The 21,609-nt window shown below is 43.6% G+C and overlaps 1 protein-coding gene across 4 annotated transcripts in view; it reads left to right on the top strand.

Annotated features, from left to right (window-relative positions):
- The window catches only part of ITPR2 (inositol 1,4,5-trisphosphate receptor type 2), a 401,023-nt gene that overhangs the window by 92,066 nt on the left and 287,348 nt on the right, over positions 1 to 21,609 (top strand). For all 4 annotated transcript variants that reach the window (XM_075121545.1, XM_048825997.2, XM_075121548.1 and 1 more), the window contains exon 10: positions 18,718 to 18,762. In XM_075121545.1, the coding sequence (XP_074977646.1) occupies positions 18,718 to 18,762 (45 nt within the window). The remainder of the gene's footprint in view (positions 1 to 18,717; positions 18,763 to 21,609) is intronic.

The raw sequence follows: 21,609 nt of genomic DNA on the forward strand, positions 1-21,609 counted from the left end.
AAAAGCTTACTGAGTGCTTATCTGTACTCTTGCAGCGGAGCGATTACTCATGCCATGAATTATCAACCCCGTCACACATTGGCATCACTTGTTTTTGTTTGAGCCTCTTACGATAAAGATATCTAGCGTGGAATAATAAACACAAACAAAACAAAAATTAATGACTAACTTTAAACTTTTTTTCCTTCCCAGTCTAATGGTACAAGTTCTGTCACAGTTGAGCTATTGTAAATCATGTTTCACAACTGGTGTTTACTTGTTGCATCCTTCTGTACGTCAGCTTGGTACGTCCCTCAGATGGCTCTGCAGTAAAATGTGGGTGGGTGGGAGTGGCTCCCAAGTGATCAGTGTTCAGAACTCTAATCCCTGAGGCCCAAACACTCCCCAGACTGTGAAATAAAGCAGCACTGAGCCAAATCCCCTGCTGGAAAAATCCACCGGTGAAATCCTGGCTCCACTGAAGTCAAGGGGAATTTTGCCATTGACTTCAGTGGGGCCAGGATTTCACCCCCAATGAACTGAGCCAAATCCTCATCTGAAGTCAGAGGATCTAGACCAATTTGCACCAGCTGAGATCCAGCTCACAGAATTTTATTCTGATCTTCATGGAGTCAGTAGTGTCTAAGGTTCTTTTCTAGTACTGGATATAGCAGGAATTCTGCAAGTCAGTTTTAAATTACTCCCCCCACTCTCCTCTGGTGACCAGATAGTTAAAAATCAGAATGGGGGAGGGGGCGGGGGAGGGAATATTTTGCCTATATGACAAAGCCCCTAATATTGGAACAGTCCTGATAACATCGGGACGTCTGGTCACCCTACCTCCTCCCCAGATGGTTTGTAAGTTTAGGTGAAAAATTATGATGCTGCAATTTCTCAATTTTTGTAGTTCTTTCAGTACATGTCTCCAGTATAGAATGTTCCCAAATCTGTGTCTGTCGGCTTGGAGCTGGCTGCATTCAACATGAACAGCATTTCAGATGCTCCAGGTTAGGACCCATACAGCTGTGTCTTTCTCATGACCAAACCTAACCTTTTCGGTATTCTAATCACTAGGATAAAAGTCTCTTTCAACTGGTGGTGGCTTATTGACTGTGTTAAGCTAAAACACACACCTCTGATACTGGTGCATGTGGGCCACTGGTTTTGTGATTACAAAACTGAGAAATCTGTATTGGAAACTGTACCGACACTTGCTAATCGAGGACTTTAAAGGCACCAAGCTAGAAATTCTGGGTTAAGACTATCATTCCATATTTAACGTCTCCAGTGGGACTCATGCATTACCACACTAAAATGAACATAAGTGCTTGTATGAATATCAGGTCAGACCATGTTCAGAGACCTCTGGGTAGACAACCATAATACAATGAGACATTGTAAATGCAGACAAAAATCGCAAGACATCCTGGAATTTGTTAGGAAAGTTCCTGATAATTCTCTTTTACTTTGTTGAACAGAATGGGGCTTTTGGGTACCATTGCCAGATCTGGCAGTAACGGTGTCTTTTACTCTGCCAGAGCTATATTCTGGTTGAGTTAAGATGAAGGGGTTAAATTAGTAACTTTGAATTTTATAGGAGCTTAGAAATTCGAGATAGAAATGACCTGCTAGATCATTAATGCATCTCCCTGCAAATGCACAATACAGTCTTCAAATCAAATCATTATTATTTTAGTTATATTCCAGTAGCACCTTGAGGCCTCAACTATGATCAGGTCTTCACTGTGCTAGGTGTACAAACTCGGAGTAAGAGACAGCCTGTGCCCTGAAAAGCTTATAGTGTAAAAACAGACAAAGGGCTAGCAGAGGAAACAGATGTGAAATGACCTGCACAAAGGCCCGTGGTAGCTAAGAACTGAACCCCGGGGTCTCCTGTCTCCAAGACCAGTGCCATGTCCACTGCTTCAGCAAAGCCCTTAAGCATGTGTTTATCTTTGAAGTCAGTGGGACTTAAACACATGCTTATGGGGCAGAGGACTCAACAGGTATTAAATGCATGTGGCTGGGGTCTTCATTCATGAAAAAATCCCATTACTTCAGTGGGAGTTTTGCATGAAGACTAGGATTGAAGCCTTGATGTTAGCCAAAAGATCATTTAAAATTTGCACCTATAAATAGTATATATGATATCTATATTCCTCTATGAGAGCTATGTGTATCCTGGTTGTTTGATGGGTTATTGAGGCATATATTAATGTTCCATAGATCTCTTTGATTATTGGGCTGTGTTGCCTTTTTGATCTTCTTGGGCAGTTTTTTATTTGAGATACTTTATGGCATCCAAGTACATAAAGTATGAGTGTCCCATAAATACAATTTATTATCCCTTTATTGCTGTTGCTGTTTTACATTTAAGTCAGACTCTCAGTTATAACTTCCCATATTTTACTTTTGATTCCAGCATCCTTGTGGTAAGGTAATATAAGTACAAAGGGCCAAATCCTGCTCTCTGACACACCAGAGTAATTCCTTCCAAGTCAGTGGAGTTTGAACCTCCGAGATGAACCTAGCCTGTTATTTCTCACTCAATACAGGCTTAGGCTTGAATCTTGCAGTCTGATCCGCCTGTACAGACACGTGCCCATGTGAAATTCCAGTGACTTTGCACAGGCATCTTGGTGTGCCTGCATCGATCAACTTTCAGGATGTGGGCCTTGAACTGGAACAGTCCAAGAGTTAGAGTTGTGTTCTGAACTATAGTCTAGCTCAGGGGTGGGCAAACTACAGCCCGGGGGCTGCATCTAGCTCTCCAGACATTTTAATCCGGCCCTCGAGCTCCTGCTGGGCAGTGGGATCAAGGGCTTGCCCCCCTCTGGCACTCCAGCTGGGAAGCAGGATCGGGGGCTTGCCCCACTCCATGTGGCTCCTGGAAGCAGCGGCATGTCCCAGCTCTGGGCCCTACATGTAGGGGCAGCCAGGGGGCTCTGCACACTGCCCCTGCCCCAAGCACTGCCCCTGCAGCTCCCATTGGCTGGCAACTGCGGCCAATGGGAGCTGCAAGGGTGGCGCCTGCAGACTGGGCAGTGTGCAGAGTCGCCTGCTGTGCCTCCACGTAGGAGCTGGAGGGGGGGGACATGCCGCTGCTTCTGGGAGCTGCTTGAAGTAAGCGCCGCCTGGAGCCTGTACCCCTGACCCCCTCCTGCACCCCAACCCCCTTCCCCAGCCCTGATCCCCTTCCTACCATCCAAATCCCTCTGATCCAGCCCGGAGTAACCTCCTGTACCCACAACCCCCCAGCCCCACCCCGGAGCCCGCACCCCATCCGGAGGCTTCTTGAGCCCCCTCCCACATCCTGAACTCCTCATTTCTGGCCCCACCCCAAAGTCCGCACCCACAGCCAGAGCCCTCACCCCCTCCCACGCCCCAACCCCCAATTTCATGAGCTTTCATGGCCCGCCATACAATTTCCGTACCCAGATGTGGCCCTTTGGCCAAAAAGTTTGCCCACCCCGGTCTAGCTGGAGGAATCGTTCATTAGAAATACCAAACCCCACAGAGCATGCTCAGTTTTGGGGTTCATTGTACACGTGCAAATTGAGCCAGTTTCTTCAAAAGGTTAGCTGTGTTTCAGGTTCAGCTATTGTCTGAAGTATGGGTTTGTGTGCAAACTAGGTGAAGTTTGGCAGCTCCTGGGGTTTGACTTTTTGGGCTCGTTTGGAGTTTCTCTTTGAGTTTCAGATTTAATCAAAACTATTGAGTTTCACAAAACTCTGTTCTAAACTACTTGCCAGCAACCCTTGCATCAGAAGTCATTAAAAGTTATTCACGTTCCTCTTTTTTTCCCCCAGGTAATTTCCCTCTCTCCGTCCCATGCATTCATGCTAAGTGTCTGTAGAGAAGCTTGTGTCCAAGAAGTTGGAGAGAAGTTGATAGAAGTTCATTTTCTCTTGAAAATGAATTTGAGAACTGCTGTTTTACATCTATTAAAACTTATTCTTGTTCATATTATGTCTGTTAGTTTAAAAAAAAAAGCTTTCGTAAACCATCCTGTATAATAAATTACAAAGTGTATGACCTTTATGTGGATGGTCAGGGTCAAATGAATCCTGGTGTATCAGTATTAAAGTAACTAAAGTTGTACCGAGGTGAGTTTAGGCCAATACAGTTTAAAATTAAAATGGATAGAACACATCACATAATTCAACAACACATAATTAACCCATGAAACTCACTGCTACAAGGTATAGAGGATTAGAAAAAGTTAGTTATTTGTATGAGTAAGATCCACCATGCTAGACTAGGATAAAAAAAATAAAAGGGAGATCAGTCCTCATGCTTTAGGACATAAGCAAAGATGAACTTCTTGGAGTAATGAAGAAATTTCCCCTGTATTCAGGGTATTCTGTAATGGGTTTGCTTTCTCCTTTTTCTGAAGCAGCTAGTGCTGGTCACTTTTGAGACAGGATACCAGACTACCTAGTCCAGTAAAGCTGGACATGCAAAGTCCATTAGCTTTGACTTCTTCTCTTCCAATTTTTGGAAAGGGGAGTTTGAATTTGTATCGGGGATCTTCATGCTGAAGATGCCAAAAAAGAGGCCAGTCTTTGCCGGCAATCTTCTTGCCCCCTTTTTCAAGGCACCATGCATCAGCCTTTAGGTACTGTGGTAATACTAGAAATGCTTATACATCTGTTACATGGATAAGGTAAATAATAGGGACTTAGTCATGTGGGGACATTGTGACATGAAGCTTGCCATAAAGCTTGGATATATAGAACCAACTATATTTTATGGACGTGAAACGTGGATGCTGAGGAAGGCTGAAGAACGCTGGGTTGACGTTTTTGATTCTTATTGTCTTTGTCGGCTGCTCCATGTTAAATGACAGGACAAGATCAAAAACAAGGATATTTGAAGCTGAACCCAGCAACCGCCTCCATCAGCACTAATTTGGTTTCGGCCGCTTTCTTAGTATTGACATATTATTAGAATGGAAGACCAACAAATTCCAAAGGAACCAAGGAATGCCACTACAAGCCCGGTGATCATGTGGGTGACAAAAGTTTCAGGGACACAATAAGATTGCCCATGATAGACATCAGCTAAATATCCAGCCAGGTCACCTTAAAGACCTAACTGGAGATTGATCCGGGTGGTGCTCAGTTGACAAGGAGGCCATGTCAATCTTGGGATTTCCCATGATTATGATGATTAGTAGTGAATTCTTCAAAGTCCCTTATCTCAATGAAGCAAATAACTTGAAATGAATAGCTTTGTTTGAGCATGACTGTAGATTATCTTTTCCTTAGGGTGTCTGTCAGTTACTTGCAAACAGAAAAAACCACCACCAGATGGCAGTCCACACTCAATCCTTAACTCATCAGATAGCCACCACATTGGAATAATTTTTTTTTTAAAATTTAGTTTCATGATACAACACAGTAGAATTCAATTATTTGAAGGGTGCTTCAAAATCCGCTCTTTATTAAGACAGTGGCTTTTTTATGTCCTTGTTAAAAGTCAATATAATGTTCTGATAAATTGTATCATTTGGGCCTTATGATCAAAGGGAGTGCCAGAATTACAGTGTGAATCCAGCATTCTGCAGGGTGTATCTTTTTAACTGTCTCATGGGTACAGGTTTTTTTTTATAAAAAAAACCACAATATACAAGGAATGAAGAATAATTTAGTTATGCACGAAAACCTGGAGCGGAAGGACCCCCACCGCCTGAATTGCTTCCAGGCCCCCTGAATCCTCCAGGTGGCCCTGCATGTTACTTAGGGTATGTCTACACTATTAAATTAGGTCGAATTTATAGAAGTCAGTTTTGTAGGAAGCGTTTTTATACAGTCGATTGTGTGTCCCCACACAAATGCTCTCAGTGCATATAGTCGGCGGAGTGTGTCCACAGTACCGAGGCAACAGTCAACTTACGGAGCGTTGCACTATGGGTAGCTATCCCACAGTTCCTGCAGTCTCCACCGCCCATTTGAATTCTGGGTAGAAATCCAGTGCCTGATGGGGCTAAAACATTGTCGCGGGTGGTTCTGGGTACATATTGTCAGGCCCCCCTTCCCTCCCTCCCTCCCTCTGTGAAAGCAAGGGCAGATAATCGTTTTGCGCCTTTTTTCTTGAGTAACCTGTGCAGACGCCATACTATGGCAAACATGGAGCCCACTCAGCTAACCGTCACCGTATGTCTCCTGGGTGCTGGCAGACGCATTACTGCATTACTACACAGCAACAGTTTATTGCCTTTTGGCAGCAGACAGCGCAGTATGACTGGTAGCTGTTGTCGACGTAGTCCAGGGTGTTCTTTTAACCGACCTCGATGAGGTCAGGGGCGCCTGGGCAAACATTGGAGTGATTCAGCCAAGTCATTTCCCTTTTAAGTTTCGTTTCATGGCAGTTCAGTCCTACTGGCAGTGCACTGTCTTTTAATCTGCAGCCAGCAGAAGACGATGGCCAGCAGTCATACTGCACTGTCTTCTGCCGAGCACCCAGGAGATAACGATGGCTAGCGGTCATACTGCACAGTTTGCTGACAGCAAGATGTATAAAGATAGATGAAGTGGCTCAAAACAAGAAATAGACCAGATTTGTTTTGTATTCATTTTCTCCTCCCTCCCTCCGTAAAATCAACGGCCTGCTAAACCCAGTTTTGAGTTCTATCCTTAAGGGGGCCATTCTGTTTCTCGCAAAGCCACCCCCTTTGTTGATTTTTAATTCCCTGTAAGCCAACCCTGTAAACCATGTCGTCAGCCGGCCCTCCCTCTGCCAGAGCAATGGCAGACAATCCTTCCGCGCCTTTTTTCTGTGCAGATGCCATACCATGGCAAGCGTGGAGCCTGCTCAGATCACTTTGGCAATTAGGAGCACATTAAAAACCACGTGGATTATCCAGCAGTATATGCAGCACCAGAACCTGGCAAAACGAAACCGGGTGAGTAGGTGATGTCAGCATGGTGACGAGAGTGATGAGGACATGGACACAGACTTCTCTCAAAGCACGGGCCCTGGCAATGTGGGCATCACGGTGCTAATGGGGCAGGTTAATGCGGTGGAACACCGATTCTGGGCTCGGGAAACAAGCACAGACTGGTGGGACCGCGTAGTGTTGCAGGTCTGGGACGATTCCCAATGGCTGCGAAACTTTCGCATGTGTAGGGCACTTTCATGGAACTTTGTGACTTGCTTTCCCCTGCCCTGAAGCACAAGAATACCAAGATGAGAGCAGCCCTCACAGTTGAGAAGCGAGTGACGAGAGCCCTGTGGAAGCTTGCAACGCCAGACGGCTACCGGTCAGTTGGGAATCAATTTAGAGTGGGTAAATCTACTGTGGGGGCTGCTGTGATGCAAGTAGCCAACGCAGTCAAAGATCTGCTGATATCAAGGATAGAGACTCTGGGAAACATGCAGGTCATAGTGGACGGCTTTGCTGCAATGGGATTCCCTAACCGTGGTGGGGCCATAGACGGAACCCATATCCCTATCTTGGCACCGGAGCACCAAGCAGCCGAGTACATAAACCGCAAGGGGTACTTTTCAATAGTGCTGCAAGCACTGGTGGATCACAAGGGATGTTTCACCAACATCAATGTGGGATGGCCGGGAAAGGCACATGGCACTCGCATCTTCAGGAGCTCTTGTCTGTTTCAAAAGCTGCAAGAAGGGACTTCATTCCCAGACCAGAAAATAACCATTGGGGATGTTGAAATGCCTATAGTTATCCTTGGGGACCCAGCCTACCCCTTAATACCATGGCTCATGAAGCCATACACAGGCAGCCTGGACAGTAGTCAGGAGCTGTTCAACTACAGGCTGAGCGAGTGCAGAATGGTGGTAGAATGTGCATTTGGACATTTAAAAGCGCGCTGGCGCAGTTTACTGACTCGGTTAGACCTCAGCGAAACCAATATTTTCACTGTTATTACTGCTTGCTGGGCGCTCCACAATATCTGTGAGAGTAAGGGGAAGACGTTTATGGTGGGGTGGGAGGTTGAGGCAAATTGCCTGGCCGCTGGTTACACATAGCCAGACACCAGGGTGGTTAGAAGAGCACAGGAGGGCGTGGTGCGCATCAGAGTAGCTTTGAAAACCAGTTCCATGACTGGCCAGGCTATGGTGTGAAAGTTCTGTTTGTTTCTCCTTGATGAAGCCCCCCGCCCCCTTGGTTCACTCTACTTTTCTGTAAGCTAACCACCCTCCCCTCCTGCCTTCGATCACCACTTGCAGAGGCAATAAAGTCATTGTTGCTTCACATTCATGCATTCTTTATTAATTCATCACACAAATAGGGGGATAACTACCAAAGTAGCCCAGGAGGGGTGGTGGAGGAGAGAAGCACTGGGAGGGGTGGTGGAGGAGGGAAGGACAAGGTCACACAGCACTTTAAAACTTATTGAATGCCAGCCTTCTGTTGCTTGGGCAATCCTCTGGGGTGGGGTGGAGTGGCTGGGTGGCTGGAGGCCCCCCCACCGTGTTCTTGGGCGTCTGGGTGAGGAGGCTATGGAACTTGGGGAGGAGGGCGTTTGGATACACAGGAGCTGTAGTGGCGGTCTGTGCTCCAGCTGCCTTTCCTGCAGCTCAACCATATGCTGGAGCATATTAATTTGATCCTCCTGCAGCCTCAGCATTGAATCCTGCCTCCTCACATCACGCTGCCACCACTTTTCAGCTTCAGCCCTCTCTTCAGCCCGCCACCTTTCCTCCGGTCATTTTGTGCTTTCCTGCAGTCTGACATTGTCTGCCTCCACACATTTGTGTGTGCTCTGTTAGTGTGGGAGGACAGCGTGAGCTCAGAGAACATTTAATCGCTAGTTTTTTTTTTTCACCTTCTAATCTTCACTAGTGTCTGGGAAGGAGAAGATACTGTGATCCTTGAAACACATGCAGCTGGTGGAGAGAAAAGAAAAAAGGACAGTGGTATTTAAAAAGACACATTTTATAGAACAATGGGTACACTCTTTCACAGTAAACCTTGCTGTTTACATACATAGCACATGTGCTTTCGTTCCAAGGTCGCATTTTGCCTCCCCGCACCGCGTGGCTAGCCCCTCATCCCTCCCCCCTCCCCGTGGCTAACAGCGGGGAACACTTCTGTTCAGCTACAGGCAAACAGCCCAGCAGGAATGGGCACCTCTGAATGTCCCCTTAAGAAAAGCACCCTATTTCAACCAGGTGACCATGAATGATATCACTCTCATTAGGATAACACAGAGAGATAAAGAACGGATGATGTTTGAACGCCAGCAAACATACACTGCAATGCTTTGTTCTACAGTGATTCCTGAGTAAATGCTACTGGTCTGGAGTGGTAAAGTGTCCTACCATGGTGGACGGAATAAGGCTGTCCTCCCCAGAAACCTTTTGCAAAGGCTTTGGGAGTACATCCAGGAGAGCCACTAATGCCAGGGCAAATTAATCATTAAACATGCTTGATTTTAAAAAACATGTATAGTATTTTAAAAGGTACACTCGCCAGAGGTCCCTTCTCCGCCTGGCGGGTCCGGGAGGCAGCCTTGGGTGGGTTTGAGGGGTACTGGCTCTGGGTCCAGGGTGAGAAACAGTTCCTGGCTGTCGGGAAAACCGGTTTCTCCATTTGCTTGCTGTAAGCTATCTACAATCTCATCATGATCATCATCTTCCTCGTCCCCAAAACCTTCTTCCGTGTTGCCTCCATCTCCATTGAAGGAGTCAAACAACACGGCTGGGGTAGTGGTGGCTGAACCCCCTAAAATGGCATGCAGCTCATCATCGAAGCGGCATGTTTGGGGCTCTGACCCGGAGTGGCCGTTCGCCTCTCTGGTTTTCTGGTAGGCTTGCCTCAGCTTCTTAAGTTTCACGTGACATTGCTTCGGGTCCCTGTTATGGCCTCTGTCCTTCATGCCCTGGGAGATTTTGACAAATGTTTTGGCATTTCGAAAACTGGAACAGAGTTCTGATAGCACGGATTCCTCTCCCCATACAGCGATCAGATCCCGTACCTCCAGTTCAGTCCGTGCTGGAGCTCTTTTGCGATTCTGGGACTCCATCATGGTCACCTCTGCTGATGAGCTCTGCGTGGTCACCTGCAGCTTGCCACGCTGGCGAGACAGGAAATTGAAATTCAAAAGTTCGCAGGCCTTTTCCTGTCTACCTGTCCAGTGCATCTGAGTTGAGAGTGCTGTCCAGAGCGGTCACAATGGAGCACTCTGGTATAGCTCCGGAGGCCAATACCGTCTAATTGCGTCCACAGTACCCCAAGTTTGACCTGGCAAGGCTGATTTCAGCGCTAATCGGGGGTGGATTAAGGAAATCAATTTTAAGAGCCCTTTAAGTCGAAAAAAAGGGCTTTGTCATGTGGACGGGTGCAGGGTTAAATCGATTTAATGCTGCTAAATTTGACCTCAACTCCTAGTGTGGACCAAGGCTAAAGATCAGATTTTCAAAGGGATTTAAGCACCTAAAAATGCCAACTGGTGCCGAGTGGGATTTTCAAGAGCACCTAAACAGTTTAGGCATCTAATACCCATTTAAATCAATGTGAATTAGGCACCTAGCCTATTTTTGGGCACTTCTGAAAATCCCACTAGGCACCTCTCTGCATCTTTGGATGTCCAAGTATCTTTGAAAATCTGGCCCTAAGAGCAAGGGCTTTGTCCAAGTGTTCTTAGCCATGTTGTATTGTGTAGTGAGCTGTGTACCAGTTTCCTACCAGGTTATTTCCATCCAGCCCAGTGTTGGATGTATGTCAGCTGTGCTTGTATATATGTGTGTGCTTTAGCATGCAAGGCATTGTGGAAGAATTAAATATTATGTTGATTGTTATTTAATGGTTATAACAACTTATTTTCATGAAAATAAGTTATTTGTTGGTTTTCTTCTTTCCTGTCTGGCACTCATTTCATTTTGCTTCATTTTCTGGGTAGCAAAAACTTAGAGGGTTTATCCACTAATCTATTTCTTTTTAAAAGATGACATGAGGATTTTTTTTTTTTTAAATTGGACTTTTCCTTTCCTTCCGAAGAAGGTCCGGAAGGATTTGAGAGGCTTTTTTTTTTTAGGGGTTTTATTTGTTTGTTTTTCACTGTAGAAATATCAATAATGTCAAATCTGGTCTTCCCTAGTTGTGTTGAACAATAACTGGAAGGTATAAAGCATACTTAGGGTGAGATCTTAATCCCACGAAGAGGTGAATGTGTTTTTTCCATATGATCGATATTGAGGCTAAGTATCATGATGCTGTTCTAGCTTATGCTGGGGGACTACCCTCACATACAGGAAAGTGAAAGGGGAGCTTAAAGCCACCTTTTTCTCCCCCTCACAGCTCAGCAGAGTTTGGGTGGAGCTGAGAATCAGAATCCATGGGGCAGGTTCTCCACCATGCCTGAGTTCCAGGAGGACAATAGGGTGAGGGGCGGCAGGGACCTTATGGTGCCAGTTGTGGATCCCTGATCCTCAGCCATGCTGCCCCTGAACAAATTGGAGCTTCATAGGAACAGCTGTAATTGGTGCCACTGGAGCAAGGCCCCCATCTTAAATCAATGTAAATTTGGGCATAGCAGAGTTGTGCTCTGCTGCTGCTTCTTCCCCTTTCTTCCTGAAATACCCCTGATATGCTGCTGCCTTTCTTCTTACACCAGGGATTGGGGAAGAGCTGGCACAGGATGGGTTAAAGCTAATTCTGTTCCAGCTTTCCACTGGCCTATTGTTTATCTGCAGGGGGGAATTTCTCCACTGATCTGTCCAATTCATACCACTTATGCGTCACAAAGTAGCTTTAACAGGGTGTTTTCTCCCTGAATGCTGCTCTGGTCTGTTTAATATGTTTTCTAAGCAGTGCCTCCAATCCAGCTCTTCTTCAGCCAAGAAGAGTAAACAAGGCTTATTTGAAAAAAAAAAAAATAAATAAAATCCCGCAGTAAAAGGCTTTGAGAATTTAAACCTACTTCCAAGGAAGATTGTCTAGAGTATCGTATCTAATGATCAATCAGGAACTCTGTGCCAAATGCTTCAAGGATGTTGTACAGAATCTATCTAAGCATAGACATAACCAAGATTTCTCCAGCAAATTAATATAATAACAAAAGTCCTGTTGAATCTGTGCAAAAGTCCTTTGGATGTATTGAAAGCTAATCAGTGTACTGTTAGTAGAGAACAAAGCAAGCTTAATGAAGATGATAGATATGGGAAGTGTTTTTTCTTTTAGTATATTCCTCCTGTTGATTGGGTACAGTGTTAATGAGTTGGATATCAAATGAAATGGAAATTGCTTTGTGTTTTGAATTATCTCCTTTCATTTTTTGTCTGTCAGTGTTTCCATTAGAAATCCCGTTTTTAACCCAGCCATTAAAATGCTCCTTGAGTTGAAATTTAGCAACTTCGTTTTTTTTCCTGGATAGACATTTTAAATGTTATTTTCCTTTTAAACAAAATTTGGTTAAAATCAGTATGGCTTTTTATCTTCCCCTTAATTAGGGAGCATCTAAAAATAGCCTTTTCAGGCACTTTAACTGAATTTCCCTGTTTTTAAAAGCAACTTATTTTCTAAATGTGACAGTTTCAAGCCATTCATCCGCAATATACGCTGAAATATGTAACTTAAATTGCTAAATGTAAAATATATCTTATGACAGAGAGATGCAGGAAAATGGCACCAAAATATTGAGACATTAATATAGCCAATAATATGACCTTAGTAGAGGATTCAAGATGATTCACACGCTTAAGAAACTTTAAAACTTTATTTTCACTGCAGTAAGTGTGATGATCCTCCAGTGGTCAATGGGGATAGAGCTTGGGACCTTCAGGACTAGGTCTTTTACCATTTGATCTAACAGAGTAGCTCCCTTAACTGGTGGTAATAGCAGGCTCTTATCCTTTCTATGGACAAGCTCCTATAGGTAACATACAACATGTCTGGGCACAGTATTACATGCTCCTCTAAGCAAACGAAGTGTGCAGGAAGATGCTCATGTGGGTAAGGCACTGGGCTGGAATTCAGGAGTTCAATTCCTGGCTCTGCAACTGACTTCCTGTGTGGTCTTGGGCAAGTCACTTAAAAAGCACTATTTCTGACTCGGTTCCCCATTTGTAAAATGGGGCTGCTGCTAATGTCTTCTGTCTTTCACTCTTTGTCTCTTACCTATTTAGATTGTAAGCTTTTTGGGGTAGGGCGGCCTCTTACTAAGTGTTTGTAACAGTACCTAGTACAGCAGCCCTGCTCTTATCTGGGGCCCCAGGGTGCTCCCAGAATATGCATGATAGGTCATCTCATGCACCACCATTTTGTGAAAGGCTCTACCAGTGCACACTATCAATAGGGGTTGAGCATGGGAACTTCAACACCAACATCTGATCTTTTCAACTGGAGTGAAGCTCTTATCCTTTAGATGGACTAGCCACTAGAGTGAGACTTCTCACACTTAGCCAGCATGTTACATAAGACATGGAGTCTTATGTACATAACACAGTCTAAGTACATAACACTCTGCAGATGACAGGATTTATTAGTACTGTCTAGATTTAAAAGAAGGTATTACATTCTGTACACTGTGAATCCCTTTTATTGTAGATGCTGATCTAGTAAATTCTGTTTCAGTGAAACTCCTTTTTAATTGTTCGATCCTGTGAGGTGCTGAGAGCCTTCATGTGGTGCTGAGCACCCTCTCTCCTCCTTCGATTTCCATTCAGTAACCACCCTCAAAGCCCTCATCTCTCTGCAGTTTCAGCTCCCTAGTGAGCTAGAATCAGTCACAAACTGTTCCAATGAATTACACTGTGCAAATTGCAGTTACAATTACCAGTGTGCACATGCTCGTAGGACCATAGACTGGAGGAAAACTCTCACAATGCCTATTGACGTCAGTGTGAGCCCCATGTGTGCACACGTGCATCAAGTCAGAATATAGCTCATTGTGCTGTTTTGTGAAAGAAATGATACAGCTGTACTTCATCCACTCCATGAGAATCTGGAGGTTAGAGGTGGGCTGGATGTTGTGCAGAGCTGGGTCTGATGAATCTGTGACTGCTTGACTACGTGCAAAATCTCCCCCATCTGTGTGCACCGATTCCGCTAGCTCTGGGTCTGCAGGAGTAGCAGCAGAGTGCGGCTTTCCTTATGACTGCATAGTTGACCCTCTTTATTTGGGTATGGCACAGGAACCAGGATATGCCCTTGTAAGATGATTGCTCTATAGTTACTTGTGCGTTTCCTGGATCAGTGTTTAGGTGTGGAACTGAAGTGGCACAAAGCTTGCCACGTAATGAAACACTTTTTCTACTCTTTCTCTTAATCAATTTTCAGTAATTAGAGGTCTGAAGCCCAGACTATTATTTTGTGGTACTTTTTTTTTTCCTTCCCCCCTAGCATAGGCTAAAAATGCCCAAGTCTGAAATTGCTGAAATACAAGCTGCGGAGGCCTAGTATGGTTGAGTTATTGGTTCTTCATTACAGGAGCTGTTGGAAACATACTGTACTACTTTTAAAAAGTAGCACACAATGAAGCTGTTTAAATGATGATTTATGCAGTCCCTCTGATCTGAGCTATGTAATTCATAATGCATGGCAGTCATACTATATATTAGCTGCATACTTCTCCTTATGCTGGCTGTTTCGTTGAAATACAGTTCTGTATGTTAAAGTAACACTGGAACTGTAACGGATCCATTGACCTGAAAATGCCTGAAGGATCATTTAGCTCAAGTAGGGCCTATTTTAGTTCTGTTTTCATATTTATAGTCTAAATATCTGCAGAGAAATTGTGGATTTCTACAATAATGGAGGGAACTTTTTACTAGCATTCTATTTGCAACTCTCCTATTCTTTGCTAGGCTGTTTGAGGGACCCTAAAGTGTATTCTATAAATCAGGAAAAGGAATGGATTTGAAGCATTAAGACTTTATCCGAACTTAACTTTGTGGAGTTTATTATAGCTTTTGTGGTAGTGGGAAGAATACTGTAATTAAAGATGCACCTCAGATCTGCCCAGGCAGCGTGATCTGCCCAGGCAGACTACTAGCCCCACGGGGAGCCCCATAGACATCAACAAGGCTATGCAGATTAATGGTAGCTGAAGATTTTGCTCTGTATTTAGAGTTTTTTCTCTCTGATTCCTCCAGTACCAAAACTAAAAGTTGAGCCAGTTTGCTTTTCTTTTGTGTGTTATCAACAGAACTGTTAACTAAGTTCTGATTGTAGGATCAGATTCTGTCCCCAGTTACACCTGTGCACTTCTATTGAAGAGAGTGGAGTTTGCATACTGTAACAGAGCAGAGTTTGGCCTGAGAACATTTATTGCTCCTGATGGTGGACCAAGCAGGAAGAACCCATCTTGACCTGGAGAATCAGGTTGTTTTCAGAACTGACATTTAAAATAATCTTATTTAAGTAGTTTATTTCAAGCTCCTTGAGGCAGGGGCTGTCTTTTTGTTTTGTGCTTGTACAGCCCCCAGCACAGTGGTGTCCTGGTTCATGACCCGGGTTCCTAGGTGCTACCACACCACAAATAATAAATAATAGTAATAACATTTGATTTTGGAGTAAATGCGAGAAAACTTAAAAAAAAAATCGATTGTCATGCTGTCTGGTGCGGCTCACCACTGAGAGTACCATCCTCAGGACAGACTATCAAAAAACAATGCAAGAACTCCAAATTGGTTGTGTGTTCTATGCTTAGATTTCACCAACCACGTAGCAAATGTGAACTCGTAAAGCGCTGTCACAGCCTTAACATGGAGTCACAGACAATCCCCTTGGGCATCCTCGTCTATCTTGCTGCCTCGGCAAGCTTGCCTTTTGTGACAGATGGTCCCTTACACCAAATATCACATCAATATTCAGGTTACTCCCAGTCCCAAAGGACCAGTCACTTACCTCAGGTCAGTGGTACTTCAGATCTCAAACCAAAGGCAATGCTTGTGGCCAATCCTGTCAACTCAAGGTTTATTTACTAGGAAAAAGAAATCAATTATTTACAAGATTAAAGCAGGTAAACATACACACACGAGTTAGTCAGGTTTCAAAAGGTAATAGAAACTGTTATAATATGCCAGCTCTCTATGTCATTTAGGCTAACTCAAGCTAAACAGCTGAGGACCCCTTGCTTATGCCTAGAAATCTTTGCTCCTCAGAGTTCAAGCAGCGGAGGAATAGTTTCTTCTGGTCAGGCATTTTTATTACCTTTCGTCTACCATTCGAGCTGTGATGGGATGAGGGCTTGTGCATATACCCTCTTCAGAGGTGTGGGAAAGCAATCAACAAAGTTTTTTGTCCCCTGACGTTCCACAATGCCTTGTCTGTTGTCTATAGGCATTCTTTTGTTGGGGAGGAGATAACACCTCTTGTGGCAAACTAATATTTCACACTTGGTCATGCATCTCCCCTGGCTGTAGCAGGCATTTTTATAGTTACAGAGCAAACACTTCCCTGAGTGCTCCTTTAATGCCTTGGTTGACTAGTGGCCTACTGTATGTTGGGCAGGCTTCCTATTTCTGATGTAAATAAAAAAAAATCTTATTGTTAGTTTTTGCAACTTTAGCAAGTTGCTTCTCATACTCTTTCTTGGCCTACCTTGCTGTACTTTTACACTTAACCTGCCACAGTTTGTGCTCCTTCCAATTATCCTCATTCTGTTTGACTTCCAAATTTTAGAGGATGCCTTTTTGCCCATAACTGCCTCCATTACTCTGCTGCTTAGCCAGGGCAACATTCTTTTGGTCCTCTGATTGTCTGTCTTTTCTAATTTGGGTTATACATTTAGTCTGAGCCTCTATTATGGTTCATTTGAGTAGTCCCCATGCTGCTTGCAACCTTTTAATCCTTGTGGTAGCTCCTCTTAATTTCTGTTTAACAAGCATCCTCATTGAGTTCCTCTTTTTAAAGTTAAATGTTACCATGGTGGGTTTTTTATCACCTCTACGAGGATGTAACGGTTGCTACTATCGAGCAGTTCAGCTATAGTCACCTCTTGGACCAGTTCCTGTGCTCCACTTAGGACTAGAAAAAGAATTGCCTCTCTGGTTGTGGGTTCCAAGGCTATCTGCTCCAACAAGCAGACGCTCATGGTGTCTAGAAATTTTACCTCCGCATCCTTTCTTGAAGTGACACATAACCAGGCAATATGGAGATCATTTAAATCCTCCATTATTATTGAGCTTTCTGCTTTTTGTAGCCTTGCTAACCTCCTGTAGCATTTCACAGTCTCCATCCCCATCCTGATCAAGTGGTCAGTAGTTTGTTCCTTCTGCTATACTCTTATTGTTCAAGCATGGAATTTCTGTCCATAGAGGTTCTATGTTACAATTTGTTTCATTTAAGATTTTACTTTATTTGACTCTTTTACATATAGTGCTACTCCCCCACCAGTGTGACCAACTGTGTCATTCCTATCTATTTTGAACCTGGTATTATCATGTCCCATTCATTATCCTCATTCTCCCATTCCTGTTTCTGTGTAATAGAGCTATTTTGGAGTTCTAGTTGAGAAGTTATGGGGACCAAGAGCTTGGGACAGGATTTAGAGTGGGCATCATAGAGGGAAGAAAACAAGCTGTTAAAGCAGACTTTCAAGCCTGTCATGCTGGCTAAAGGAAATACCGAAATCAGTCAGAGCAGCAGAGCAGTCTCAGTACCGGACCTACAGACTTGTGCAATGGCACTAAAAATAGCAGTGTAGATGTTCTCACTTGGAGTGGAGTTCAGACTCTGAGGCCTAAACTCCAGCCTGAGCGGGAATGTCTGTGCTGCTATTTTTAGTGCTGTTGCCTGAGCCGAAGTCTGTACACCCGGATTCTGAGATTTGCTGCCTCAGGTGTGGTTGTTTTTTGAGGTGTAGATGTACCCTTGCCTACCTCAAACTTATGCCAGTAAAACCACTATACATACTTATAACCTTTGTACATGCACACCACACTGCTCGTGCTTAAAACTGACTTGTTTAGATAACTATATAATGTCATCACAGTATTTGCAATATTGCATAGGTATTTCTAATACTGGGGAATGCTGCAAATACTGAGGTAGAACTGTTTTGTTATCTTTCTTGAAAGTTTTTTTTATGTGCAACCATCGTGTGTCGGTGTTTGTCTGGATTTATGTCTACCTACATAAATGATCATCTCCTTGCCTATGTCTTCCAATGTCAAAAGTTAAATTGTAGTAATGCCGTTAAACAATAATACTTTGTGTTTATTATTGTGTAGCATCTTTCACGCAAGCTTCTTTCACTACTTCACAATAGTTTAATTCATTAAGCTTCACAATCCCACTACAACGTAAGTAAGCATTATCATCTCCAGTAATAATGGCTAAACTGAGTCACCCAGCAGTTAAACACTGTCCACTTGACTACGTCTTCAGTGCAAAAGAGGTGTGTGTTTATATATGTCTGTGTGTATGTGTGTGTGTAAGTAAAATCCTAGTGGAGACAATGCATTCTAGTTTTACCTCAGTGTAGTTAGTCAAGGGCAAACCCAGGTGGGAGCTGAAGTGTTGACTTTGACTGGCTACCTTGAGATAAAAATTACCTGTGCCTTGTCTCCACTAGGGTTTTACATAGTTAGCTCTATCTCAATGGAAAAACACCCCCCCCCTTAGTGCAAAAAAAAAAAAAAAAAAAAAAAAAAGATGTAGCCGGTGGAATTGAACCCTGGAATTTTGATTTTCAGATGCTGGCTTTAACCGCTGAGCCAATGTGCGGAATAGGTGACTGAGCAAAAATAGGATACTTGCTGAGTATAAAATCAGTGTAAAAACGATGAGACAAAGTTATAACGAATGCTTTTCTTTTTCAGCTTAATCCACACTATCCAGATGGGAATACTGAAGGAAAGATCGTGGTAAGTGGAATGCTGTCTTTAAAAGTACTGCAGGATATTTTGTTGTATTCTCAATCTAATATAAAGTATCAGCCCCGGGTGGAAGGGTTATTTTTGTTTTACGTACATATGAAACACAAATTATTCAGCCTCTTGGTGTATCATTGTAGCCCATCAGGGTACTGGGAGGTGTAATTCATTAAGGTTCGTAAAGTACTTTGAAATCTTTGGATGGAAAGTCCTATAGAACTGCAAAGTGGTGGTGGTTGTATTTGTCTAGTCACCTTTTCCTATAAGGCCAAAACACTGTTTCAGTTCTCCAGAAAGCAGGAGAAGGAAAGGGAAAAAGAAGAGGGTCACGGAGTATTGAAAAGATCACAGCAGCACTTTTGATTACTATAGCCTCTATTAGAGTAGATTTCCTTCTGCTTTGAATTCTGCTACCGCCGACCTTGGGCTCTCTGTATAAACAAAAGCACAACTAAGAACTATTGTTAGGAAAAGTTTTTCTCTTGCTTAATAAAAATGTGTTTGGTTTCCAATTGCAAATGGAACACTATGATACCTCTATACTATATTGGGGACTGAGTTGTTCAGAGGTTGGTAATGGGCTAGGGAGTCTTTCATGTCTAAGTTACTTGGTTGAATCCAGTGTCATATCGGCATGTACCAGCTGGTAATTGGTATTAACCAGTCAGTACTGTCTGGTGGTTGCATATGTGTCATTAATTGGTTGTCTTAATTCTTCTCAAAGTTGACAGATTTCCACATTGCTCTTTAACACTGGGCTCTTTAGCAAAGAGACCAAGGACAAAATAAACTTGGTTATTTGTTGAGTTCTGAATCAGTGCTCAGAGCTGTACAGATCACAGAGAAGACAAAGTCTCTGTCCAAAAGGAGCCGATAGCCTAAGGTCTGACTCTCCAAACGTTTAACCAGTGCATGACACGTACTGTCAAAGTCAGTGGGGCTGTTCATAGCAGTAAGTGTTACTCCCAAATGTATTTGCAGGGTTGGATCCTTAGAAAGGAGTCTATAAGCTCATACATGGAGCAGTGAGACTGAGCTACCCTAGCATCCCTAGAGATTTTCTTCAGATCATCGTAAATGCACATGAGAGAGTATAAACGCTTTGGCTTACAGATCCTACCCCATCCAAAGCAGAGCATATGGAAACTGCGAGTAGGTCTACGCTGCAATCAAAACCCTGTGGCTGGCCATGCCAGCCCATTCGGTCTCACAGGGCTCAAGCTAAGGGGCTTTTTAGTGCAGTGTGGATGCTTGGGCTGGTTTCTGGGCTCGAGGACCTGGCAAGGCAGGAGGGTCCCAGGGCTTGGGCAGCAGCCCAAGCCTGAACATCTACACCACAATTAAACAGCCCCTTAGCCCAAGCTCTTTGAGCCCAAGTCAGTTGACACTGGCCAGCTGTGGGTTTTTAACTGCAGTGTAGACGTACCCCTCTGTGGCCTAGTCTTGCCTAGGAATTAAAGATGTGATTGATGATGATAGCTAGCTCGATCTAAACCACAACTTCTAAAATGCTAGGCACGGCAAGGCAAGTTGAATGTTAGCACATGCTAAGGTGGTGGAGTTAAAGCCTGCTGGGAATCTGTTACCAACCAATCCAAGTGTTCAAAATAGTGAGTCAATCCTGTCCCACTCACCAGCCAAAATTCATGAGATTGACTTAAAAACTACAAGGTTTTTAAAAATAAATGTGGGGACATTTTTATTTGTCTCCTGTTTTTTAAGCCTTTAGGGAACTCATTTTCAAGCTTTTCTCTGTGCTAGAATCTTTTTAAAATGATTGCTGAGGTTCTGACAATCACATGACTCCAGAAGCTGGAGCTTTAATAAAAAAATGACAAATGCTTTGAGGATTGACAGCACACTTCCTCATGTATGGCTTTATTGGTAACTCAGCAATACTAACCCAACATAAACCTCAATCTACAGTCACTCCTAGTTTTTCCTTCCAGGACCTCCTCTGTCCTAGTTCCCTCTGCACCCTCCTTCCCTTTATATCCAGGTTGGAGCTAGATGGCCCCATCTGCTAGCATGATTCAGCAGTAACTACTTTGAATCTTCGTGCAAGCAACTGAACCTAGTGTTTCTGAACAGAAGAACCATGCATTCTTACACAAGGTTTTCCATTCTGCTATCCCGTTAGTGTGGCAATATTGGCAACTCTCATGATTTTTATCCTGAGGCTTGCGATAATTAATGTTTTTTTCAAAGCCACAACTCCTGTAGCTGAGAATCTTGCTTTTGTTTATAAAATATATTTATATTTCTAGCCCTCATGGTTGTGGAGAAAAGTCTGAACATGTGAACTAAGTGCACCCTATAAGGCACAGAAACCTAGAAGTCTAATAAAAAGAACTCCAGTCTTTTAAAAAAGCTTATGATTTTTAAGCCAAACTTTTTGGGTTTGGCTCATGATTTCTGAGTGCTTGCCACTGACAAAGCTGGCGTGGGGAAGCCTGTTCTGTTGCTTCCCATACTGTAGCTCCTAAGGTAGAATAAAGTTAGAGGTCTGTGGTCTGTAGGGTTGTCAGTTTGGATGCTTTTTCCAAAGTATATAAAAAACAAACAAGAAGTAACTCACTAACCCCTCCATGCAATATTGGGGTTCATTTTCCAGTGCTCCAGTAACTAGAGCTCTGTGCTTGTGACAAACAAGCATCCCATTTGCAAGTTAGGCACCCCAATCCCATTGGATTTCAATGGAAACAGGGCACTTAATTCTCTTAGGATAAAATTTTCAAAGTGCCTAAGGGCTTGTCTACATTACCTGCTGGATCGATGATCGCATCTAGTCCAGACATGATAAATCGACGGCTGAGCGCTCTCCTGTCTGCTCCAGTA

The sequence above is a fragment of the Caretta caretta genome, chromosome 1 (assembly GCF_965140235.1).
Source record: "Caretta caretta isolate rCarCar2 chromosome 1, rCarCar1.hap1, whole genome shotgun sequence".
Lineage (NCBI taxonomy): Eukaryota > Metazoa > Chordata > Testudines > Cheloniidae > Caretta > Caretta caretta.